The sequence below is a fragment of the Dendrobates tinctorius genome, unplaced genomic scaffold, assembly GCF_039654945.1.
Source record: "Dendrobates tinctorius isolate UK_male_01 unplaced genomic scaffold, ASM3965494v1 ptg000064l, whole genome shotgun sequence".
Lineage (NCBI taxonomy): Eukaryota > Metazoa > Chordata > Amphibia > Anura > Dendrobatidae > Dendrobates > Dendrobates tinctorius.
The window spans coordinates 16,306,775-16,334,479 of NW_027361732.1; the positions used below are offsets into that span (position 1 = coordinate 16,306,775).

Below are 27,705 nucleotides of genomic sequence, written 5' to 3' on the forward strand. Positions count from 1 at the left end.
TGTTGCTTTAGTTCCAATGTTATCACTTTTGAGCGCGCTGAAATTCCACATGTGGAAAGAAACCTCTGAGCGCATGGCAGGGCTCAGAAGGGAAGAAGCACTATTTGAATTTTGGAACCCAAATTTGCCTGATGTAGATTGCGCAACATGTTGCATTTGCAAAGCCCTAAGGCACCCAAATGGCACAAAACCCCCCATAAATGACCCCATTTTGGAAACTACACCCCTCAATGATTTTATTCAAGGGTATTTTGAAGTTGCAGATATTACACCAAATTTGATACATTAGGTCGTCCCATTGAAAATTTTAATTTTTTTCATGAAAATGTTGCTTTAGCCCCAAATGTTCCAGTTTTTCAACAGATAACCTGAACAAGTGGACCACACAGTTTGTTACGCACTTTCTTCTAAGCGTGGTGATAGGGCTCGGAATGGAAGAAGCAACATATGGTATTAGGAATGTAAATTTGGCTGGAATAGATTTCATTTACAGAACCCCTGAAGTACCAAAACAGCAGAAACCCCCCACAAGTGACATCATTTTGAAAACTAGACTCATCAAGGAATTCATCTAGGGGAGTGTTGAGTTTGGTAAACTTGTAGGTACTTCACAGAACTTTTTAAAATGTGAATGTGAAATCCACAATGTTTTAGCTCCAAATTTGTAAATTTCGCAATGGATAATAGGAAAAAACAGACCCCATAATTTGTTATGCAATTTCTTGCAAACACATAGATAAACCATATATTGTAAAAAAAAAACCCCAAAAAACTACTGTTTAGGCACAAAGCAGGGCTCAGAAAGAAAAGAGCACTTATTTCATTTTTTTGGATTGAAATTTTGTCTGGACTAGATTTTGAATACCATGTCGCATTTGCAGAGCCCCTAAAATGCAGAACCCCCCCCCCCCCCCACACACACACACAAGTGATCCTATTTTGGAAACTAGACTCTCAAGGAATTTATCTAGAGGTGTATTGACCTTTCTTTTTTTTTTTTTTTAAATGACATTTAGATGTGAAAAAAAAAATACATTTTTTTCCACTAAGCTACTGTCCCCCTGTCCACATTTCAGCAAGGTTGGTCTTTGGCACTATATGCATTCATCACTTTACTTACATCCATATACCTCCTCTATGTATTCTTATGGCCGGTATTACTGAACACCATTTTCGCTGTCAGGCTTTATCTTCTCTTATGCACTATTATTTGTTAGTCCTCACTGGACCACTTATATTGCACTCCGTCACTTTATATTTAATAATTGAGAGCTATTTGCTTATTCAACTTCTTATACATTTTTTATCTGGCGGCTATTGTATATTTATACAGTATCTCTATACTTGCTGTTCTCTTATGGCCAATTGTATATTCTCTGGGTATATGTGATATATGGATTTCACTAACTTACTTGCCGTTTAAATACTAAACCTAGTCTGAAAGTGGCATCTAGGTGTCGCTGATTCCCTTTTTCATACTGTTATATATTATATATTACTTATTCTATTCAATTTTTTGTAAACAATAAAAATTACGTATTTTATTTATTGCTCTTTGGTCCTATTTTCTCTTTTTGTTTTTTGTCTTCGCATCAAACATAATCTCCACAAGGGAAATAATAGGAGAAAATGGACCACATAATTTATTCACTTTTTAGTGAACGTGGCAGTACCCCATATGTGGAAGATATCTTTGCCTCTGGAACTTACTGTACATCAATGGGGTATTACCAGTGTGATGTGTAATGGCCGCTCTCCTGATCTTGCTGCAGAGTTGTGTGGTTATACCTGACACGTCTGCAGGTTCTTCTCAGCTTCTGTTTCCATATCACAGGCAGACAGGGTTGTAATGATAGAATACAGTAGAGCTCCGAGAGGGGAAAAAATGTGTTCGCAAGAAGATTTCATTTCTCCTGTTCTGTGTTAGTTACTTGTCACACACTTGTAACTCCCCTTGATGTAAAATAATCTCTGGAAGCAGAGTTATCTTCCAGGCAGTGTCTTCCCCAGAGCCTGGAAGAGGTAATTTACTTATTAAAAAAACAGCAAACAACATGGGTTTCTGTGGAATAAGACATCAGATCGCAGATATCATGCTACTCTTCAGTTTACTATGACCTGCATGCCCATATAGACAGCTTTGAAGGGATGGTCCTACTGACAGATTCTCTTTTAAGGGTCCAAGATTAGATTTTAGACATGCATTCAGAGTTACGTTTTTCTGTACCCTTATTAGAACAGTAAGAGAAGACCTGTGCAAGAAATGGTTCTATCCTATGATGGACACAAATGGCACCAGACTTACCTTAACTGCCTAAGGGATACATTTATATTCTCTTTTGCTGTAAAATAATAACCAAAGGCCAGCACGATTTTTTTTTTTTAATGGTAAAATGATTAAGCTTGGGACCGCTCCTCTTAACAGTGGCTATCGGGTTGTAAAAATAGATAAGTAAAGCTGTTAGCAGGATTTCAACCCTAAACTAATTATATGCAAATGTAGTTCTTTCAAAGACAAGTCCAGAATTACCTTTACTTGGCCAGTCTGTTCTCTGTTACTGAGACCTCAGCATTTAAATGGATATGCAAATGATGCTAAAGAGCCTTGGAGCTCTTCACAAGCCTCTGCTCTTTCCAGCTCTGTTCCCACTTGATTGATGGACTCTGTACTGTGTGACTTCAAATAAAGGATGGCTCGGTGGAGCCGGACAGTTAAGCGCTGGGTGGGAGTAGAGCTGGTGTGACACAGGCTTCGGAAGAGCTACCAAACCCCAAAAGCACTTTCGCCTCGATTGCCTATCAGTTCAAACCCTGATTTCTCAGTTAAGCCCCCGTTACACATAACGATGTCCCAGCGATCCCACCAACGATCCGACATGATGGGATCGCTGGGACATCGTTGGGCTGATCGCTGGTGAGCTGTCACATTAGACAGCCCCAGCTATCAGGACCAGCGACACTGGACTCTGGTTTCTAATGTAAACGTCGGGTATCCAGGAGCCGCGGCTCCTGGATACCCACTGTTTACCTTGGAAACCGGCGTACACGCTGGTTTACAAGGTAAACATCGGGTATCTAAGAGCCGCGTGACTCCTGGATACCTGCTGTTCACCTTGGGAACCCGCGTGTACACCGGTTTCCAAGGTAAACAGCGGGTATTTAGGAGCCGAGGCTCCTGGATACCTGATGTTTATATTAGAAACCAGCATCCAGCGTCGCTGATTGCTGGTCTCTCGCTGCCACACGCATTGATGCGCACTGGCCAGCGGGTGGCCAGCGGGAGACCAGCGATCGAAAAATGTCCCAGGCCGATGCTGCACGATCAGTGATAACCGGCAGGGAGGCCGGTCGCTGATCCCCGTCACACACAGCGATCTCGCTGGCGAGATCGCTGATGTGTCACAAAATCAGCGATCTCACTAGCGAGATCGCTGTGTGTGAAGGGGCCTTAATGGAGGAAATTCCCTTTAAACAAGTTTTGCCCTGTTGTTATAAAACTGATATCTAGACATGGTCTAATTTACCCTGTTAAGCTAATGAAAAATGCTAATAAACCCCCAGCTGCCCTACTTTTCCTGTTGGCTGGCATACTTTAAATCAAGTATTATAAGCAATTTACAAATCCTCTTAGCCATATTTTTTTTACCCTTTTACCTTTCAGAAGTAAGTGCAAAAGTGTCTAAAATAGACAGTAAATTTGTCGAGTCTTCCAATGTACTCCACTGTTTTTTGGCAAAACAATTTGTTTAAATTCCGTTTTCCCACTGAGTGCCACTTTAGTCCCAGTCTTTCCTGCTGTTGGATTGTGCGTGCCCAGTGCTGCTATACCGTCTGGTTCTGAGCTAATGGGACATTTATTCTTGTCAGTCGCTGGAAGTCCTACTTCTCTCTCTGCCAATGCTTTGGAAAATGATTGTCCCACTTATCTGTTTGCACTCGTATCATTCTTCCTTGACAAAGTGTTATACAAGAGCAATTTCAGTGAGATGATTTTCCTTTTTTTTCTATTTTCTTTATTCCCCGAAACTGGAGGTTTGCTTCAAAAGAGAAACTGTTCATCTAAACTTTATTGAAGGGTGCATGTATCCGGGTGCAGCTCTCTTGTTTTAGGCTATATTCACATTTGCAGCCACAGAGACCGATTCAATCATATTTGATGAGAAGATAATGCTCTTGAAAGCACTATGATTTTTTTTTTTTTATAAAAAAGACATCCAAGCCGAACATGAGTCCCTAGTGTTGTAGTGTGGAAACCACAATACAGGTGTGAACAGTCTTACACCCTATTATATTAAAGATACTCAATTATCAGGGTTGTCCGACAAGACATGTATGTCTGATAGCCGCGAGTCCCACCTACTGCAGCCGCACCCATCTCATTTGCCTTGGTTCAGCTGTCTTTGGAATTCCCATAGCAATGAATGGAGAATCCTGGTGCATACACCACCATTTCTTCATTCACTCTAGTGGTCCGATGCTGGGCAGAACAGGCATCAGCACAAAGCACCAGTGTATGTAGAGGTGGTGGCACATGCGCCCGCTCTCTCTTTTCATTGCTATGGGAATTCCAAAGACAGTAGGAGCCAATGAAAAGGGTTCGGCTCTATATAGGTCTCTCACAAGAGAAACCTGTTAAGAATTAAATGGCCGTGATACTATGCAAATTGTTTTCACAGACACAAGGGAAAAAAAAAAAAACAGTAAATGGCAGGGCATGAGTAAGTACCAGCTTTTCAGTGTGGCTTTAGTCTTAAACGTTGTTTCTTATGTTCGGTAATGTACATGCCATACTCACATTCTGTCTCTTCTCTATTTTAGATAGAAATAAAAATGAAGAAGACGGAAGCTCTCCGATGGGATAAGCTGGAGGGCCAGGCTGAACAACATCTAAAACATTTCACAGCAGGTAAGCCAGGTCGGTTCTCTTCTATATTGGGGTACAGAGGCTAATACAGTGAATGTCATCATCTCACTCCATGGCGTCTATACGGCCTGTCCGAAAGCTGCAGAATATATTTAGTACTTTATTCCCAAACAGATTTTTGGGATCTGCCATCAGTTGTTTCTCTATAGGCACAAGCAAGAGTTTTTAAGAATATGCTGCCCATGCAGTGATCCTTCTATGTCTTATGGTTACAAATGTAGATCACGTCAGTCACTGCGAAACTACCCTGGGTGTATCCAGCCAAATTAAGTGGCCGTGCACATAGTGCTCCCGTAGGCCTATCCCACCACTTGGTTGCTAATAACTGTGAATCTAGCAATTGAACCACATATCAAAAATTTGTACATACTAATGTCAGATATGTCAAAAACAGTGTGATGGTGTCTAAAACATAACCTTTACTAGGTCCTCTAAAAACATATAGCCTGGAACTTTACCATTTCACCACCAACAAATTACACAAGTGTAAGATAACACCAGTACTCAATACCTGCAAAATAAAACAGTACATCCCATACTCCATCATACAATAGTTGGGACGTTAATATGTATGTATAAAAGCAACCGGGATTGTGTGTAACATGGAGACTCAATAATGAAGAAATGAAACAGTCTCACCCAAAGTATACAGAGGTTTCCATTGTCATTTCATAGGAATCCCTCATCTGCGGCACTAAAGAGGGTCCAGAGAGCCTCCATCTTCAGAGAGTACAAAATTCCTCCAGAGATTCTCACTTTATGTTTTGTCAAAAATCACTCAACATGGGAGTGTATAACACTGCATTGTCCTAAGCAGCAGAGTAGTGGACAGCTCCATAGTGATGCTGCTTAGGACTATGCTGTATTATACACTCCCATTGTACCCTCGCTTTCAAACTCCTTCTCTACATCCAGCATAATTTTACCTGTGAAGGAGCTGAATGGGAGCTATGTTAATGTGCAGTGAGAGCCGGCTGTGATACACAGCTGGGATCCTACTGCAATGGTTAGACTGGCCGTTTAACCCCTTAGATCCATGGTGGATAGCAGCTGCAGCATCTAATCAGTTAAACAGTGGGAGAGTTCCCTCTGTCACCCCTGCAATGTGATTGAAAGATTCGGATGGGTTGTCGTTACTGCCAGAGGGCCCATCTTGCTACCCATGATAAGGTGGGCTTAATGGGATACCACTGGTAAGTAATACTCTGCAGTGTAGCAGTAGTGTAGTGGATAGTACAAGCGATTGATGACTGTGTGTTAATTATACCATTAAAATAGTATACTCTATCTGCGCAAAAAGCAAAACATCATGGTTAATTCAGTGGAGAAAAAGAAATCATTGCTGTTGGAAGATAGGAATGAAAAAATGAAAAGTGGCAGCGTCAGGAAGGGGTTAATCAATGTTCTGGCACAATAAGGTTGTTTTAGCCGATCCGGGACAGAATGCTATTTCTCTAAGCTAGACTGTATTGAATGGTGTGACATTGTTTTTGCTGTGTTGGTTGAGTGAATGTAAAGTATATTTCCCTTGACATCTGCACTGATCTGGCGCTCCCTTATTATACATCGCGTGGTATTATACACCATCCAGGCCCTTCTGACTTTGTTTTTATGCAGTATCGAGTTTATTGTCTGCGCCTCCATTGAATGTTATGACAACCACTCTCTCGCTTTTTCTTTAATAGGAAATTTAAGAATATATGAAAAGTGTCACGTAATTTTGAGCAGCTTCTGTATTTCAGTCAGTGTTTATGGAGGGAGTATCTGTCACTCAGGTCCCAGGCACGTTAAAAGGAAATCTGTCTCTAGGGCTGACACTTCACCAATGACATCTTATAATTCTTTTAAAAAAGCCGCCCCCCAGTCTCCTTTTTGCAGTAATTGCTTTTTATAAATTGTGTGTCCTGCATTGTGTGGTAACTACAGCACAATGTGCAAAAGCTGTTCACTGTTCTGTTCTTTGGGAGGATCGTTGCTTAGTGGGAGACAATATCTGAAAGGGGTTGTCTAATCTTCTGGAGCGCATTGCTCCCCAGCCATACAGCCTCCAGCCTGCGGGGAGCGCTGCGCTCCCGATGATTGGCGGTTTGGACCAGCGGCAGGGTTTGGGGTGCTGGCCTGAATTGTGCTGTCTCCGTTGTTGCCAGGATAGGCAGCATTGAAGCGTTTGCAAGCTTTATAACATAGAGCTTGTAAGTGCTGCATTCCTTGTCTTGGCGACTGCTGAGGTGGCAGGTAACTTAGGCAACAAGCAGCAAACTATAGAAATAAAAATCCCTCCATTCTTGAGAACGTGAAGGAATTTTAATAAATGGTACGGTAATGTGGATGTCTATTTGTTTTTTGATATGATGCTAAAAATGGGAGCGCTACAAAGGTTCAGGTAAAAAGAAAAAGATGTGCCTTGATTAAGCCACATGGTTGCAGCGAGGTTCCAGAAGGAGGTGAAACCTTACTGTAAACACATGGTTTAATAAAGGCCCAACTTCTTTTTATTTGAACTTTGAAGTGCTGCCATTTTTTGCATCATATCTACATGTGGATTTGATGAATGTCCCTGGATTTTCTCCCTTTGCTACTATGTTACTGCTTCAGCTTTCCTTTACCGATTTTAGTTTTAGATGCACTTTGCAACCTTACCAATTTAAGCAGATGAGAAAACCCCTTTAAAGATTATTTCCACATTGCATAGCACGGTTTTCACAATCCTTGCTGTTTTCATTCAATAAGAATTCTGTTAAAATAGGTAAAAATTGTGTCATGGACATGTGAAGAACACACGGGTGCCGAAATCTGGTACGTACCGTGTGATCAACACGTGACCCGAATAGATGTGCATCCATTGAGGAGTAATCCACGTAGGTTCCTACTAAATGACTGCAAGCAGAGATCTGGAAAACTGCAACAATTTAATACATAGAGTTTACTGGAACATCGGGTAATAATTCATAGCAGAATACTTGTGTTGGTGGATACCAGCATGCCCTTTAAATGCCATGTGTGGTCCATGGCCCTAGATCATGGGCGGCCATGGCAGTATATACCTTTTCTATACAGAGCATCTGCGTGGTTTCTGGGTTTGAGGTCCGTGTAGATCTAACATTTGGGAAGAATCAGTTAGCATTGTATGGGCACGTAGTTCATTACAACATGGTTTATAGGCATAGCTAGAAGGATAGGGTAAAATAAGTATGAGATATTCCCACTTCTCTAGATTCCTGTGATACTTCCCTTATTAGCCGCATGTACCTAATCATATATTGCTGTGTAAGATACTGTCAAGGATCAAAGATGATATGTACTGTAGGCCTGCATGTGATATGTGATTTATTGTTGCAATTGGGAAAACTAGATCCTACAATGAAAACCCAGTATTGTCCGATGGAGGGGAAGTTTTACCACAACTCTCTTTACCCCCGCTTTACAGCACTTACTACACGACCTGTCATAGTTTTAATCAAAAGTGTATCTGCATTCCAGAAGCCATGCACAAATACCCATCTTCCTCTCATTATACCAAGAACTGGGATAAATTGGTGGGTGAGATCAAAGAGGAGGAGAAAAATGAAAACCTGGAAGGGGATGCTGCACTGAACCATCTCTTCCAGCAGATTTATAGCGATGGCAGCGATGAAGTGAAACGCGCCATGAACAAGTCGTTTGTAAGTATATAATATGTACTTATGTCCAATAATTAGTCTGTATTAGTTGTTTCCACCTATGTATGGCTTAGGCTAGTTTCACACTAGCGTTTGGAGGCGCAGCGGACACTCGCCGTGAAGCTCCGCCCCCTTCAGCACCTCCTCCAGTCAGCTTCGCCTATGGGCGCATACTGCAGCATCCGACCTGCGTACCCTATCTTTAGCATTGGGTACGTAGGCCGTGCGCAGGTAAGCTTTTGCCGCCGCATGCATCCTTTTGACGGTGCGCCGACCTGCGCCAAACGCAACGTGTTGCGTTTTGGTGCGGCCACTGCACCGTCAAAAGGACGCATGCGGCGGCAAAAGCATACCTGCGCACGGCCTGCGTACCCAATGCTAAAGATAGGGTACGCAGGACGCATGCTGCGGCATGCGCCCATAGGCGAAGCTGACCTGAGGAGGCACGGCAGAGGGCGGAGCTTCACAGCGAGTGTCCGCTGTGCCTCCAAACGCTAGTGTGAAACTAGCCTTATAGGGTGTGACTAGTTCTGCTTCCAGTCCCTATTACCACCAGTATATTAAGCAAATGCATTTGCTTTCTCAATAGGGAGATCAAGCTGGGAGTGTAAACCAGTGTAAGATGGCTTGTTCATGTGGGAGCTTCTACTGTAGGGAGGGTCCAAATAACTTTGTTCTAATGTGTGGGTGGTCCTTATAGCTCTAGTCTCTCTAATGTTAAGGTACCACCCCTGGATCAGCGGGATCTTTTAGGTTGTGTAGTATAACAGAACAAATGGCGATTGTGTTTCAGTATTTTCCATAGTACTGGTGTGTTCTCTGCAGATTATGCTTCTTATTATCCCTGTAGGAAATCCACAGAGTATTGCATTACCAATATTGTGAAATGTTACCAAATCCCAACCCCACTCTGCAAAAATAAAAACTTCTGCAGCACAATTGCTGTGTATATTTTCAACATTTCTGCAAAGAATTCCACAACAGCAAAAAACACCCATGCAGTTAGGTGCAGTTTTTTGCCATTGTGGAAAATCCATAGTACCTCATTCTTGCATGGCCATATCCTGTGTATCCTTTACAGGAGGGTTCGGGAGCTGTGTGCGGATTTATATAGTCCGTTTTGCTTTTGGCTGTCTTGCCTTAATTCACTGCAAATGTATCGATGTCCCACAAAGTTTGATCTTTAGATAAAACCTTTTTGTTTCGAGCTATTTTTCCATTTTCTATGCCACCCTTTCTGGAATAAGAATTACTTTTCAAAGTTCCTAAATCTGGCTCTAGCCTCATTTGCAGATAACGTTACTACTTTCCCACCCAGTTTCAAAAAGTGCTGAGAGCCGTGTGAGATCGCAAAGAGTTGCAAAGTTTAACACAGAAATGATGTGACTAAATTTGCAATTATTTTTTTTTGATCTCTAGAAAAGAGCAATTTGCAAAAGTCTTGATAAATTCTCCGCTTCTATGTTTTGCTGCTAAAATTTGTAGTTCCAAAACACTTGGCCCTATGTTGCCTTCCTATTTGATCATAGGAGCGTTCTCTGTAATCCGGTTGTGTGCGCCCAGGCGGCAGGGTGACATATACCTACTGATCTGTATGTATAAAGCTCTAACCACACAGGAGAGAGGCACACGGAGTTTACCAGCAGTCGGGTGCATTGATTGCAATTTAGAGATGTTTTCCTTACAATCCTCCTGCAATTTAATTTCCTTTCCTGTACAAGTCCCTTACTATGAAATCCTGTGGTAGCTATCTCTTTCATTAAAAGCAAAATAATAATGTAAAATTATGTGCCAAGCTCATAAAATGGACGGAAATGAATTTTCCTCTTGAAATACAGTTTTTCCCAGGACTGCAATTGTACCAACTTCTGGATTGAAAAATGACTGATGCAGAAAAGAAAATTAACATAATCTTTTGGTGCAATAAAAACCTGCTAGCTCTATTTAATGAAAATCGAATGTGACTAATAACCATTTAAAAAAGCTTCCATTTTAGCAGCGTGAAGTTGGAAGTCTGAAAATTTACCAAGAAAACAAAAACCTTTTCATGTGAAATAAAATGTACGCACAATGGAGGCAGTCACATGGCTATACCGTTACTGACATGCTGCTGTTTATGGCTCTCGTACGGTGGTGGAAGTGGGATAGCACAGCCTCCAGTCACTAGTAGGGAGGGGGATTACACAAACCAGTGATGTACTTATAAAGGGGTTGCATAAAAAGCAACCTTTGTCACCTGTCCCCCAAATCAAAGACATTTTAATGGGTATGATATTAACTAACAGAGACAGTGGGGCTGACTTACTAAACCTGCCCAACTTTTAGGGTACCGTTACACCTAGCGATGCACCAGCGATCCCGACCAGCGATATGACGCGGTCAGGATCGCTTGTGCATCGCTAGGTGGTCGCTAGTGAGCTGCCACACAGGCAGATCTCACCAGCGACATCGCTGGGGTCAGGGATCGCTACTTAACTGTCAGACGCGGCGATCCTGCGTCCTCCCGCCCGGCTCCACGCGTCACTCGTCGGTGCCACAGGAAGCGCCGCTGGAAGTGGCCGACGAGGAATGGTTAGGAGCTTCTCGCGCGATCAGCGATAACCAGCGGGGGAGCCGGTCGGAGGTAAGTATCACATGCAGCGATATCGCTAGCAATATCGCTGCAACGTCACAAAATTGGTGACTTTACAGCGATATTGCTAGCGATATCGCAGTGTGTAACAGGGGCTTTAGACACCGCAGATTTAGGCTAAGTGCACACGTACCGGAACTCTCGCGGAAATTCCCGTGAGAGTTCCGGAATTCCATTCCGCGGGAAAATCGCATTTTAAATTCCCGCGATTTTCCCGCGGAAAAACTAGCATTTTGCAAGCGTATTTAGCATCGCTTGGAGAACTGATTGACAGGTTGGTCACACTCGTCAAACATAGTGTTTGACGAGTGTGACCAACTTTTTACTACTGAGGCCGCCTATGCAGCATCAGTAGTAAAAGATAAAATGTAAAAAAAAATAAAAAATAGTGTTATTCTTACCTTCCGACGTCCCGCGCAGGCATTCCCAGTAATCCTTTGCGAAAATGCCCGCGATGACGTCCGGTCTCGCGGGATCGCGATGACGTCGCGCGAATGACCGCGAGACTTCGTGATCCCGCGAGAACGGACGCCATCGCGGGCATTTTCGTAAAGGATTACTGGGAACGGGAGCGTGGAGAGAGGCGGGAAGGCTGCGCGGGACGCCGGAAGGTGAGAATAACAATATTTTTTATTTATTTTAAAATTCTATTTTTTACAGGGATATGGTACCCAAAGCCCGGAGGACAGTCTCCTCTCCTCCGGACCGTGGGTACCATCCGCAATTGTTCTGCTAAGGCTACTTTCACACATCAGGTTTTCGGCGTCAGGCGCGATCCGGCGTCGTGCCGGAACGCCGGATCCGGCAAATGTTTCGTAAAACCGGATGTGACTGATCCGGTTTTCTGGCGGATCCGTCTTTTTCTGGACAGACAAAACCGGATCCGTCTCATCCGGTTCATCCGTTTTTCGACGGATTACGCCGGATCCGGTTTTTAAAATTGACCCATGTGGCCTTCCGAACGGGATTGGCTGCTGGAAAACTATATATAGCATGTTCCTACAGCCCTTCTTTGACAGGTTGTAGAGGAGAAAGTGCAGGTTGGAGAGAAGAGCAAGTTACTGGCGAAGATGGATGTTGTCATTGGAAATATTTTGAAGAATTTGGCGGATTTTACAGCGGAGGCGAATCGTTTGAGGGTGATTGTTCTGGAGAAGGAGAGAGCGAGACAGCAGCGCATCAGGCATCGTAGACGACGTTTGTGGATCCACCCCATCACAGCCAAGAGAATGACGCGTGGGGTCTATTCTACACTATGCATGGACCTTCGACGAAACCCGGATAAATTTTTTGGATATGTTAGGATGAAAATGGAGAATTTTGATTACTTGGTGGAGCGCATTGCACACCTCATAAGAAAAGCGGACACCTATTGCCGCTTCTCTGTTTCACCCGCAGAGCGTCTGATGGTGACTTTAAGGTAAGCCACATTTATTGGATATGATCGCATCAGAGCACACTTTCACAGCAATCTTGTTGGTGGTAGTTTGTATCTCCAAGTGTTATAGGTCAGTTTTGGTATGTAATGCTGTGATTTAAAACTAATTTATTGTTTTTTAATTCCCCACAGATTTCTTGCAACTGGAGAATCCCTTCCGTCACTGCATTTCCAGTACAGACTCGGGATTTCCACCATATCTGGAATTGTGAAGTACACATGCCGTGCACTGTGGGACTCCTTAGCTGAAGAGTTTTTACCAGAGCCCACAACAGAGAGGTGGATTGAAATTGCTGACAAGTTTCAACAGATATGTCAGTTTCCAAACTGCTTGGGCGCTGTGGACGGGAAACATATCCGCATTGTAAAGCCAGCTGGATCGGGATCGGAATATTTCAATTACAAGAAATATTTTTCAATTGTCCTCATGGCCATCGCTGACGCGGAATACAAATTTATTGCGGTTGTTATTGGGGCCTATGGCCGCTCCAATGACTCTCAAGTTTTCAAACTGTCTGCCATGGGGCGTAAACTGTATGGAAACACCTTCCAGTTCCCACCACCTAGACCGCTGCCGCAAACATCTGGTCCACCTATGCCATTTGTCTGTGTAGGGGATGAAGCCTTCCAGCTGTCAGAACACCTTTTGAAACCGTACTCTAGCAGAGGATTGACAAGACCAAAACGCATTTTTAATTACCGCCTCACAAGAGCAAGAAGAATGGTTGAATGTACCTTTGGTATTCTGACAGCCAAATGGCGGGTCCTATTGACTGCGATCAACCTCAAGACAGAAACTGTGGACGAGGTGATCAAAGCGTGCGTGGTACTCCACAATTTTGTTATCTGCAAGGAACCCATTTCCATTGAGGACACCTCTGAAGAAACCACCTTGCAAGATTACCATGACATTACCACTAGAAGTTCTGTGACGGTTTCAGTAATGAGGGACAATTTTGCACTATACTTTGTCACCTCAAGGCAGAGTACACTGGCAGGATGACAGAGTGTGAAAGATTTGTGCCCAACCAAACTTGTGTACCTTCTGTACCAACAGTATATACCTTTGCCAACCAAAGTTGGCTATCTTGTCATGGTCTCTATTTTTAGCTTTAGGCCACAGGTGTGTACCTGGTTGTGTTTTATGCAAAGTATTTCACCTTTTAACAAAAGTTGTGTACATTGTTAGGAAATCACCAACAATAAACACAACTTTTTAGGTGAAATGCTTTGCTTCAAACACAACCAGGAACACAACTGTGGCAAAAAGCTAAAATTTACCCACAGTTATATACCTAGTTTTGAATACCATTTCACCTTTTAAATACCCTGTATTTAACCTTTTTCGCCGCAGAAAGAAATGACAGACAACCAGTGTAAAATAATTTAACTTTTATTGAAAAATGTTTTTTTAGTAAACTTTTTTAAAATTTTAATAAACTTGTTTAATAAAACTTTGAAACTATAAAACTGAAACCATAAAACTGGTCATTTTTATTTAAATACACACATTATAAATCTGTGTAGTGTGTGGTGGAAATACTGCTGTAGGGGCTGCGGGACACTTCGACACTGGGAGTGTGGAGAGAGGACTGGGATCGTGGTGGGGAAGGAACAGTTAGAGGTGAAGGTGTGGAAAAAACTACAGAATGGGTGGACATGTGGGAAGCAGAAGAGGTGGTGGGTGGTGGAGTGGAGGGTTGGGCAGGGACTGTAGGAGCAGATGATGTTGATGGCAAGTTGTATGGGGAAGGAGTTTGGTACGGGGCAGGTTGCTGGAAGTGGGGAGATGTCTGGTACGGGGCAGGTTGCTGGAAGTGGGGAGATGTCTGGTACGGGGCAGGTTGCTGGAAGTGGGGAGATGTCTGGTACGGGGCAGGTTGCTGGAAGTGGGGAGATGTCTGGTACTGGGGAGTTTGCAGGTACTGGGGAGGTTGCTGGTGCTGGGGAGGTTGCTGGTGCTGGGGAGGTGGATGGTGCTGGGGAGGTGGATGGTGCTGGGGAGGTGGATGGTATGTAATAGGAGGGGGAGGATGGAAAGTGGCTGGAGGTGGATGGTATGTAATAGGAGGGGGAGGATGGAAAGTGGCTGGAGGGGGTGTAGATGTAATAGGAGGGGGAGGATGGAAAGTGGCTGGAGGGGGTGTAGATGTAATAGGAGGGGGAGGATGGAAAGTGGCTGGAGGGGGTGCAGGTGGAGGAACTACTGTGGTGGGAGGAGGTTGGGAGGTAACTTGCTGGAGAGCAGCGTGGCATGAATGCATTACATGCATCTGCTGGGCAGGAGAGAGCGTTTCCATGCGCTCCACAACAGACCTGAAAAAGGTGTGGTTTGGCGAAGATCTTGCTTCTGAATGCATGGTTTGCAGAAGTGTCTTCACCTCCAGAATGCTGGAGTTGATCTGCTGATAGCCTGCGGAGATTTGCTCTGACAAGACTTTTAGACAGTTCTGGAAAGATGCATTCAGATGCAAGAACTCTGGCGCATAAGTCTTTTCCTGACCCCTCTGCCGCTGCCGCCCAGTACCCGCAGGTGTACTAGAGGTGGCAGGGGCAGAAGGGTGGGGTAAAGGGAAAGCGATCTCCTCACCAGCAGCTTCATGTAATGTAGGCGGCCACGATGCTCCTGTGCTGGTGGATGGGACAGATGGGTCGAATGTGTGGGAAGGCTGGGAAGGTGCAGATGTACCGGGGCGGTCGAAGTGTCCCTCGGTGCCGGTCTCCTCAGGGATCGCCTCAGAAGGGTCCAATCGTGCAGGCTCCCGAGTGCTGCTCACCGTGCTGTGGAATAAAGAGAAAAAAAAACAATTAAAATACTGACATGGTATGGCCCTGGCTGAAAAAAAAATTTACATCTAACATTTTTTTTCACATGTGGTGTGTAATATTTACCTTCTGGTGACCATTGTTTCCCAGAGGAACGACAGGGCTTCTGCGTACTTGTACTTGCTCCTGCGTCCTCCAGATCCACTCGGGGCCCGCATCTCTTTATTGAACTCCTTCTTGAAACGATCTCTCACAGACCGCCACCGATTCACAATTCTGTTCCCTGAAACGAGAAAGGAGTGGTTAGTATACAACATCAGTGTTTCCCAAACTCCAGTCCTCATGGTCCCCAGGGGTCATGTTTTCAGGATTTCCATAGTAAATAGAAATCCTGAACACATGATCCGTGGGGACCACGAGGACTGGAGTTCGGGAAACACTGGTTTACATCAAGCAACCGGTACTGTATATACTTACGCTCTTTAATCTGGGCCCGAGCTTCGAGGTCCTCCCAGCGGCCCACAAGGAGCGAACAGATTTCCTCCCAGAGTCGTCGGGTAACGATCAGGTCAGCGTGGCGGCGGTCAGCCATATTCCAGAGGGGCTCCCTTTCTCTGACGAGATCGATGAGGCGGTCCACATCAATCCCTCCATCCTCACCGTCAGAGTCGGGAGCACGCTGTGAAGGCTGTTAAAGAAAAAGACAAAAATAACATAATTAGCCTCCACAAAAGAAATGAAATAAAAAGTGCAAAAAAACAAAGCAAAAATATTTATACTTACACGCTGGTGACCGCTGCGTTGCTGTCGCCGACGACCCTGGGAGGCACTGCGAGGACCTCTTGGCCAAGCACCAGATTGGGAAGACTAGAGAAGAAAACAAAAAATGTTATGTCTTTGGATGTAGGCATTTGTTTGCTGTGTGTGGTCTGCAGAACATTGTTTTCTATGTGTTGTGTGTAGTGTGATGTTGTGTTTCTGCGTTTGATGCAAAAAACTTACCAATTGTGAGCCCACTCCAGGTGTCTGTCCACCCCTTCCTTCTTCTTCTGGGAGCTCCTCTTCATCTTGTGATTCCTGTTTTGAAATAAAAGGCAATGAATAGACATATATTACAGAGATGATGGATTTTGGAAATAAAAACTTACCGTCAAACGCTGACGATGCGAGGGAGGGCTCCCAGAAGATGATGTGCTGTCTTCCTGGTGGCCACACTCCATGCCTGTGGGTGGTGTTCCAGCTGCTGCCATTGCTGCTGCTGCTGCTGCATCTATTGGGCGGCTGTTGAATAAAGAGAAACAAAGGGCCAATGAATATCTTGATATTCAATAGCCCTAGTTTGGAGGAATGGGTGATTTGATAATTACCGTCTCTCATCTGCTGCTGGCCTCCCCTCCTCAGCATGTTCTATTTGCTGCTCCATTTGGGGTGGTGGTGGTGCGGATGGTGCTGCAGTGGTCTCCTGCCTTCTCCTGCTTCGCTTGGTTGCTTTCTTGGGTGGCATGTTGGGTGTGGCTGTGGGTCCCACTGTCTTGCTTTTATATATGTCTTGTGGGCAGAGCTACTGAGCATGCTCAGACCAAAAAAACGGATCCGGCCGCCGGATCCGGCGCATTGCGGCGCTCATAGGCTTTCATTGTGTGAAAAAGCCGGACGCGCCGGATCCGGCGTGTCCGGCTTTTTCGACGGAGACAAAAAACGTTACAGTCACCGTTTTTTCCAGACGCCGGATCGCGACACATTGCCGGATCCGGCGAAAACCGGATGAAACGCATGGCCATCCGGCGCGATCCGACGCAAATGCAAGTCAATGGGGGGGAAACCGGATCCGGCATTGCATTTCGCCGGATCCGGTTTCTGTCAAAAGCGCCGGATCGCGCCTGACGGCGAAAACCTGATGTGTGAAAGAGGCCTTACTTTCCGCATGTTGTGCACAGCCACATGCGGGAAATAAGCGGAACAATGCATTCCTATGGGTGCGGGACCGCCGCGATTCCGCAAATTAATGAGCATGCTGCGTTTTTTACCGCAAAGCGATTCCGCCGCGGTAAAAACCGCAGCATTAGCACAGCATTGCGGAATCCCATAGGAATGCATGGGATGCTTAATTTTCGCGGCAAAATCGCGCGGTTAAAACCACCGCGGAAACGCGAAAAAAAGCCACGTGTGAACTCGGCCTTAGACTAGACTGACAATGTGAAAATGAGGATGAGTGACCTCATGGAGATCAACATCCGACACTGCGGAGACACCATCACATGTTTCTCAACGCAGTGATTCTAGAGCAATGCCCCCATCCCTTATGGGAAATATGCATTGGAGACTGCCCTTCCCGTGGTTGTTCCTTCCCGGTGAAAGACCTGGCTAGTCATTGCTTGCGTTGAGAAACATGTGATGGTGTCTCCGCGGCTGTTGATTTACATGTTTTTGCATATTTCCCATAAGGGATGGGGGCATTGCTCTAGAATCACTGCGTTGAGAAACATGTGATGGTGTCTCCGCAGTGTCGGATGTTGATCTCCATGAGGTCACTCATCCTCATTTTCGCAGTCTTTTACTAGGCATTGCTCCTACTAGCCAGTTTCCTACTCCACACTGATGAGGGGCAATACCCCGAAACAGCTGTCTGTGGATGGATACCATGTTTTGGCATAGGTGGTTTCCTTCATTGGAGACTGCCCTTCCCGTGGTTGTTCCTTCCCGGTGAAAGACCTGGCTAGTCATTGCTTGCGTTGAGAAACATGTGATGGTGTCTCCGCTGCTGTTGATTAGACTGACAATGTGTCAGATTTATTAGTGGTTCAAAGAAATTTGGTGCAGCTTTAGACTTTCTTTTTCAAGGTTACACCATCTATTAATTGACATACGGTACTTTGAATCCACTAGGTTATACCAACGTTTCTTGCAAGGGAATTTATGCTACTGCCATTTGTCAGTCCATTTTATAATATGACTCACCCTCTCTCTCATTGAGCATTTTGAAAAACATGTCTAAAACAACTCCTAAATGTGGTTCATCGCATGTAAGGCTGGTTTCACATTAGCGCTTTTTAAGCGCACGCACGGCCGGGGGTAGCTCCGCCCCCGAGCTGGCTCTCTGCCCGGCGTGCCCGCCCCTTGCTTGTAGCGCCGCCTCCTAGCGCACAGCGGCGCCTGCGATCGGCGCACCCTATCTTTAGCATAGGGTGCGCAGATCGTGCGCAGGCCGTGCGCTAGTTGCGCTTTGACCTGCGCTGCGCACATTTGACGGTGCGCCGTGCGCGCCAAAATCCGAAAAGTTTGATTTTGGCGCGCACGGCGCACCGTCAAAAGTGCGCAGCGCAGGTCAAAGCGCAACTAGCGCACGGCCTGCGCACGATCTGCGCACCCTATGCTAAAGATAGGGTGCGCCGATCGCAGGCGCCGCTGTGCGCTAGGAGGCGGCGCTACAAGCAAGGGGCGGGCACGCCGGGCAGAGAGCCGGCTCGGGGGCGGAGCTACCCCCGGCCGTGCGTGCGCTTAAAAAGCGCTAATGTGAAACCAGCCTAAGACAGGCTTTTTATTTATGGCAAATTAAATAAAGTCAGAATTTGGCACATATACTTGGTAAATATGCTCTGTTGTACTATTGTAGTTGTAGTACCCTTGTCTTTCTCTTTTTATTTTGACTTCCCGGGATAAAAATGTAAAGACACAAAGGCACGAAACGGATTTTGCACATCTAGCGCAAATTGGTGGGGTAGTATAGTTCCGTTTAGCAACTTAAAGGCAATCTTTCATTAGGATCAACCCTCCTATACAGTCTATATGGAGATGTAGGTCATAGGAAGCTGAATAAAATAATACCTTGATATCTGTAAACTGATGTTTTGTGTCAAAGAAATCCACATTTTTCTTATATGTAAATGAGGTGTTAATATCTAGGGACGGGACACAGAACTGCAGAATCTGACTCCAGAGCTTATTTTAAATGAAAGGAGGAGTGTGAGACATGTAATTACTGACAGTCTGCTCTTCTGATCTAAATGTCTCACATTGTTTACAGCCACCTTTCATTTATATTAAGTTCTGGAGGAAGATTCTGAGGGAGATCTACTGTATGTCCGGACCATAGATCTTAACAGCTCATTTACATATGAGTAAAAATGTGGATTTTTCTGTAATAATAATAATATCAGATCGGCGATATCAAGGTATCATTTTTCAACTTTCTGTGACCTGCATGTGGATGGCTTTGTAGGTTGATCCTACTGATAGATTCCCTTTCGCAGAATGCTTCTTTTCTTGCCAAAGGGCTATTCACTATTACTATAATCAAATTAGGAAATCCTACAAGTATCATATAAACCCCAAAATATCCAAATTTGTATTTACCGTATATACTCATGTATAAGCAGACCCACCTAATTTTCCCACAAAAAACTGGGAAAACTTATTGACTCGTGTATAAGCCTAGGGTGAAAAATGCAGCAGCTACTGGGAAATTTCAAAAATAAAAATAGATACCAATAAAAGTCAAATGAATTGAGACATCAGTAGGTTAAATGTTTTTGAATATCCATATTGAATCAGGAGCCCCATAAAATACTCCATACAATTGAGGATGGGCCCGATAAGATGCTCCATACAAAATACACCCCATATACAGTGGAATGCAAAATTACTGTTATTGTGAACAGTTAAGCAAGTTGAAGATAAAATGATCTCTAAAAGGCCTAAAGTTAAAGATGACACATTTGTTTTGTATTTTAGGCTAAAAAGTAATACACATTGTCATGTTTTCACATTTTAAAAATTACAAAAGGAAAAATGGTCCGATGCTAAAGTTTGGGCACCTTAGGAGATTTGTGTGCTCAGATAACTTTGACCAAGGTTTCAGACCTTAATTAGCCTGTAAGGGATATGGCTTGTTCACCCTCAATGTTAGGAAAGGCCAGCTGATGCAGATTCCACAGGTTTAGAAACACATAGCCTCCTCTAACCTTGTGCGAAAAAACAGCCACCATGGGTTCTTTTAAGCAGCTGCCTAGCACTCTGAAAATGAAAATGGTGGAGGCCCACAAAGCAGGAGAAGGCTATAAGAAGATAGCAAAGCGTTTTCAAGTTGTCATTTCCTCAGTTCAATATGTAATTCAGAAATAGCAGTTTACAGGAACAGTGGAGGTCAAGATAAGGTCTGGAAGGCCAAGCAAAATTTCAGAGAGAGCTGCCTGTAGGATTGCTAGAAAGACATATCAGAACCCCCACTTGACTTTAAAAGACCTTCAGAAAGATTTAGCAGATTCTGGAGTTGTGGTAATTGTTCTACTGTTCAGAGACACCTTATCAAATATGGCCTTCATGGAAAAGTCATCAGAAGAAAACCTCTCCTGCACCCTCACCATAAAATTTAGCATCAGAGGTATGCAAAAGAACATCTAAACAAGCCCAATGCATTTTAGAAACAAGTCCTGTGAATCGTTGAAGTTAAAATAAAACTTTGGTCGCAATGATCAAAGGTATGTGCAGAGAAAAAATTGCATAGAATTTCAGGAAAAGAACATCTCTCCAACCATTAAACATGGGGATGGATCAATCATGCTTTGGAGTTGTGTTGCAGACAATGGCACAAGGAACATTTCACAGGTAGAGGAAAGAATGGAGTCAATGAAATTTCAACAAATTCTTGATGCAAACATAACACCATGTGTAAAAAAGCTGAATTTAAAAACAGGATGCTTCTACAAATGGATAATGATCACACACATCAAAATCCACAATAGACTACCTCAAAAGGTGATAGCTAGAGGTTTTTCAATGGCCCTCACAGTCCCCCGATTCGATCATCATTGAAAATCTGTGGCTTGTCCTCAAAATAGCAGTGCATGCACGACGACCCAGGAATCTCACAGAAATGGAAGCATTTTCCAAGGAAGAATGGATGAAAATCCATCAAACAAGAATTGAAAGACTCTTGGCTGGCTACTAAAAGCGTTTACAAGCTGTGATATTTTAAAAGGGAGTGCTACTAGGTACTAACTATGCAGGGTGCCCAAACTTTTGCATTGGCCTATTTTCCTTATTGTAATTTTTAAAATGTAAAAAATGACAATATATAATTTTTTTGGCCTAAAATACAGAGAAAATGTGTCATCTTTAACTTTAGCCCTTTTAGAGATCATTCCATCTTCAACTTGCTTAACTGGTCACAATAACAGTAATTTTGACCAGGGGTGCCCAAACTTTTAAATGCCACTCTAATGCTGCACAAAGGTTAATAATGCCCCCATAAGATAGAATAATATGCCCCATATAATGCTCCATAAAGGTTATGGCCCCATAAGATGCTCCATAGATTATTCCCCCATAAGAAGCTCCATAAAATGCTCCATAGATTATGCCCCAATAAAATGCTCCATAGATTATGACCCATATGATGCTCCATAGATTATACCCTCATATGCTGCTCCATAGATTATACCCTCATATGCTGCTCCATAGATTATGCCCCCATATGCTGCCCCAGAGAATATTACCCCATATGCTGCCCCATAGACTATGCCCCCATATGCTGCCCCATAGACTATGCCCCCATATGCTGCTCCATAGAATATGCAAGCATATGCTGCGCTATAGAAAATGCCCCCATATGCTGCCCCATAGACTATGCCCCCATATGCTGCCCCATAGAATATGCCCCCATATGCTGCCCCATAGAATATGCCCCCATATGCTGCTCCATAGAATATGCCCCCATATGCTGCCCCATAGAATATGCCCCCATATGCTGCTCCATAGAATATGCCCCCATATGCACATATTCATGAGTATAATGAGCGGTACCACGTGACAGCTGAAGGCAGGAAGGGAGACCGTCAGGGCTGTGGAGTCAGTAAGCCAAACCTGCGACTCCAACTCCTCAATTTGCCAAACACTGACCACGACTCCGACTTCCACATATATTGCTTATATTTAAGTGGAAAATGTATTGTGGTACAATATGAACATCAGACATTTAATCATTTTTATGATACAATAATCAAGATATTTAGATAGAACATAATATATATTTATTGAAATGCAACTTTAGAGCACAAAAAACTGTAATAAGTTGTAAATATGTAATACACTACAAAATCGTGTGTATATATATATATATATATATATATATTAATCACTATGTAATAAACTATGTAAGTGGCAAAAAACAGTTTTCAACAACAACATAGTAAATAACATTTGTGCAGTCTATGAATTAGTTCTAAGAAATAGACTTACCTCCATCAGATCGTCCTTCATAGATGACCTCGAATCTGACCTAATAATTTTAAGGCTAGAGAACAACCTCTCTACACTAACTTGGGTTGGATGCAAAGCCGTAACCACATGGGCACATCTCTAACAATTTCCGGGTATAAAGGAATTGCCTCGTGCACAGTTTTGATGAACGGTTGAATTTTTCTATTTCTTTGAGAGCAAGTGAAACATTTTGCTCAAATATGGTCAATCTGCTTGCTATAGGAGACGGAGTGAAATCTTTTTCCTTGTGGCAACGCTTTGCCTGCTCCATGTCATCCAAATACTTGTCAAAATCAAACGCCTCATCTGATGAGGATAAAGATATGGCAGCAGTAGCACTGTCAGGACCCAAGTCCTCTTGCGCCTGGCAGTCCTCCTGTAGGCCACTCATCCTCAGTCAGAGCTTCCTTTCCTTTAGTAAGCTGTTGATCATCAAGCAGTATACGATGACTTGGGTCCACATAAACAGCTGCCAGAAAAATTTTATTTTCCGATTGCTGTGTCTCTCTCCGTTTCATTTAAGCAGATATGCCATCTGCGATTAAACCTCCTCTCTGGGACAGGCAAAATAGCAAGTTTTTCCACTCCTTTATGAAAATGCCAGGAAAATCCTCAGCTTGTAATTTTTTAGTCACGGTAAATGGGTGATTAAGCAATTCCTTCAATTCAGCCGCCTGTGTCCATTGACCTTCATTTAGGGTTACCTGAGGGTTCGCCATATCTATAAGAAACTGTTTTAGTTCAAGCAATCACTCAATCATTAAATAAGTGCTGCCCCACCAAGTGGCTTGATCTACAATTGCCCCTTTCCCAGAACTTTTCTTCAAGATGGAATCAATTTTAGGGGTTCTGGCGGCAATAACCAGTTTCCTCACACTTCCAATCAGATTTCCGGCATGTCCCTCTTGCAGACTATCTCTTATTGCCAGCTGCAGCGTGTGCACAACTTTCTCACTTTCTCCAGCTCGGAGCCCAGGAATCGGATCCTGTGCAGGGCAGGCACCCCCCCTCTCCTCTCTCCGGTGAAGACGGCAGAAGACAGGACAGAGGAGGGGAGATTGCCCCCTGCAGTCTGGAGCCGATGCAGGATGGGAGCACTGCAGCATACAAGTGAGTTTTGATAGGTGCGTGCCCCTGCTTCTGGGGGGAGGGCAGCTGCCCCTAGCTGGCTACAGCCATGATTCACACAGCGTATTTGCGGATCCGTTTTTTTGCAGTAAAATGCAGTGACTCTGGGCATCCAACAAAGGCAATGGGTTTAAAGATATGACATTCAGACACATTGTTTTGTGACGATCCGTTTTTGGTCTGAATGAGCATGTCAGTTTGTGTGGCGTTTTCCTAATCTGCTTTTGCTATTGAAAACATTATCTATGAGCTCAAAAACCTTTCAGGTGATGCGGTTTTTTAAAAAGCTGATCTGCTTTTGCAGCTGAAAAACGTATCCTCAAAAAAACGCAGCAAAAACCCTGTGTGTGAATATAGCCTTAGATCAGGAATAGAGCAGCCATTTATAGGGCATTTCATAACTTTCCCAAATTTCTATGAAAAAATATTCAGCACATTCTGCATTAATAATAATAATAATAATAATCTTTATTTATATAGCGCCAACATATTCCGCAGCGCTTTACAGTTGAACAGTTTCAAACACAACAGTCATAAGTAACAACATTAACAATACAATAATTAAAGCGAAATAAGACGACCCTGCTCGTGGAGCTTACAATCTACAATGAGGTGGGGGGGATACAAAGCACAGGTTTGTATTTACAATGATGTATTTACAATGACGGTCCAGCCATCTTCAGGGGGTGGGGGTTAGATGGAGATAGTGAATGGGCTACACACACACAAACATGACTTTGATTACTGAATGTGATAGGCCGCTCTGAACAAATGTGTTTTGAGCGAGCGCCTAAAACTATGCAAATTGTGGATGGTCCTAATATTTTGGGGTAGAGCATTCCAGAGGATTGGCGCAGCACGGGAGAAGTCTTGGAGTCGGGAGTGGGAGGTACGGATTAGGGCAGAGGTTAGTCGAAAGTCATTTGCAGAGCGCAGCGGTCGGTTAGGCCGATAGACAGAAATGAGGGAGGAGATGTAAGGGGGTGCCGCACTGTGGAGAGCTTTGTGGGTGAGAACAAGTACTTTGAATTGTACCCTGTAATGAATTGGCAGCCAGTGTAACGACTGGCGAAGAGCGGACGCGTCTGAGAAACGATTAGCCAGATGGACAACCCTGGCTGCTGCATTAAGGATAGACTGGAGAGGGGAGAGTCGAGTGAGAGGGAGGCCAATTAATAGAGCATTACAGTAGTCTAGGCGGGAGTGGATCAGGGCGACAGTGAGAGTTTTTGTTGTTTCCATGGTGAGAAAAGGGCGGATTCTAGAGATGTTCTTTAGGTGTAAGCGGCATGAGCGGGCAAGAGATTGTATATGGGAGGTGAAGGAGAGATCGGAGTCGAACATAACACCCAGACAGCGCACCTGCTGTCGGGGTGTTATTATGGTGCCACCCACAGAGAGGGAAATGTCAGATTTAGGGAGGTTAGTAGATGGTGGGAGCAGAAGAAGTTCAGTTTTGGAGAGGTTGAGTTTCAGATAGAGAGCAGACATGATGTTGGAGACTGCAGACAGACAGTCAGTGGCGTTCTGTAGTACAGCGGAGGTAAGGTCAGGGGATGATGTGTACAGTTTTGTGTCATCAGCATAAAGATGGTACTGAAAGCCAAATCTGCTGATGGTCTGTCCAATTGGGGCTGTATAGAGAGAGAAGAGAAGGGGGCCAAGGACTGAGCCCTGAGGTACCCCAACAGTGAGAGGAAGAGGAGATGAAGTGGAGCCAGAAAACAGAACACTGAAGGAGCGGTCGGAAAGATAGGAGGAGAACCAGGAAAGAGCAGTGTCCTTAATGCCTAGTGACTGGAGCCTAGAGAGTAGGAGAGGATGGTCAACAGTGTCGAAAGCTGCAGAAAGGTCGAGAAGAATGAGCAGAGAATGGTCACCATTACGTTTTGCTGTCAGAAGGTCATTGGTCACTTTGATGAGTGCAGTTTCTGTCGAATGTAGGGGGCGGAAACCGGACTGTGAAGGGTCTAGGAGGGAGTGAGTGGAGAGGTAACGGGTAAGGCGTGAGTATATCAGGCGCTCCAAGAGTTTAGAGATGAAGGGGAGATTGGAGACTGGTCTGTAGTTGTTTGTGCAGGATGGGTCAAGGGTGGGTTTCTTTAGTAATGGAGTAATGATAGAGTGTTTGAAGGAGGAGGGGAAAATGCCAGAGGAGAGGGAGAGATTAAAGATTGTAGTTAGGTGAGTTGTGACGACTGGGGAGAGAGACTGGAGGAGATGTGAGGGAATGGGGTCGGTTGTGCATGTAGTTGGACGAGAAGAGGAGAGGAGCCTGGAGACTTCTTCTTCTGTGATGGGAGCAAATGTGGAGAGTGAGCCAGGGGAAATGCAGGGAGGGATGGGAGTCACTGAACTTGGTGATTGGGAGCGGATTTCCTGACGGATATTGTCTATTTTCTCTATAAAGTGGGAGGCCAGGTCATCAGCGCAAATGTCTGTGATAGGGGCTTGTGCTTTTGGCCTGAGGAGGGAGTGAAAGGTGTCAAAAAGTTTCTTGGGGTTGTTGGATAGTGAGGAGATCAGGGTGGTGAAGTAGGTCTGTTTGGCGAGGTGAAGGACAGAGTTATATGTCCTTAACATAAATTTGAAGTGTATGAAGTCTTCTGGTGTGTGTGTTTTCCTCCATAAGCGTTCAGCACACCTAGAGCATCGCTGGAGAAATCGGGTTTGCGATGTGAGCCAGGGCTGTTTCACTCTGTGTTTGGAGGTTCTGAGGGTGAGGGGAGCTACTTGGTCAAGGGTGCTTCTAAGAGTGTCATTGAAGTGATGTACAGCCAGATCAGGACAGGACAAAGAAGAGATTGGGGACAATGATGAGTGTAGGGAGTCTGAAAGTGTATGAGGGTTAATGGCTTGTAGATTTCTGACTGAATGGTAGGTAGGAGGGTGCTGGGGTGAGCGAGGATTTGTGAGTGTAAAGGAGAGAATGTTGTGGTCAGAGAGGGGAAGCGGTGAGTTATCTAGGTAGGAGATTGAGCAGAGCCGGGCGAAAACCAGGTCCAGGGTGTTACCGTCTTTGTGTGTTTCAGAGGTTGAGAGCTGAGAGAAGTCTAGAGAAGTGGTTAGTGATAGAAGCTGGGATGCAGATGTGGAAGTGGGGCTGTTAATGGGGATGTTGAAGTCTCCCAGGATAAGGGTTGGTAGTTCTGAGGACATGAAGTGCGGCAGCCAGGCAGAGAAATGGTCCAGGAAGTGGGTGGGTGAGCCTGGGGGCCGGTATATGACCGCTACTCTGAGGGAGAGGGGACGAAAGAGCCTGATGGTGTGGACTTCAAAAGAAGGGAATGAGAGTGATGGAACTGAGGGGATGACCTGGAAAGTGCATTGTGGGGACAGGAGTATGCCGACTCCACCACCAGGTCTATTTGTCGGTCTCGGGGAATGGGAGAATTGTAAGCCACCATGGGAAATGGCAGCAGGAGAGACAGTGTCAGAATCCTGAATCCAGGTTTCCGTGAGGGCCAACAAATTGAACTACTGTACCCAATTTATTATATATTTTAGGAGTCGGTCCATTTTATACCGACTCCACCAAAATGAGCAACGACTCCACAGCCCTGGAGATCGTGGGAGAAGGGGGGGGGCCTGCAGAGACCGCGCCGGGGGCGTCAGTATGATCTCTGACACCCCCGCTCCCCCTCCCCCGCCGACCCCCAGGTATATGCCTCATGTGTAAGCCGAGAAGGGGACTTTCAGCCCCCCAGAAAAATGGGCTGAAAATTTCGGCTTATACATGAGTATATACAGTAATACTTATTAAAAGTAGGACACACATCCACCCTAGTTGAAAATAAATTAGTATCACCCCTAACAATAGGCTCCTCACAAAACTGCCAGGCAAACTCCCACAGAATATAAGGCAGGGCACAATGATTGAATAATGTTCCTTCAAAATGCA

The 27,705-nt window shown here is 44.5% G+C and overlaps 1 protein-coding gene across 6 annotated transcripts in view; it reads left to right on the forward strand.

The window, feature by feature from the left end:
• SUGT1 (SGT1 homolog, MIS12 kinetochore complex assembly cochaperone) overlaps positions 1–27,705 on the forward strand; it is a 188,808-nt gene that overhangs the window by 159,473 nt on the left and 1,630 nt on the right. For 5 of the 6 annotated variants that reach the window (XM_073580339.1, XM_073580341.1, XM_073580338.1 and 2 more), the window contains 2 exons: positions 4,819–4,915; positions 8,405–8,586. In XM_073580339.1, coding sequence (XP_073436440.1) covers positions 4,819–4,915; positions 8,405–8,586 — 279 coding nt within the window. The remainder of the gene's footprint in view (positions 1–4,818; positions 4,916–8,404; positions 8,587–27,705) is intronic. The other variant, XM_073580340.1, reaches the window with a different exon arrangement.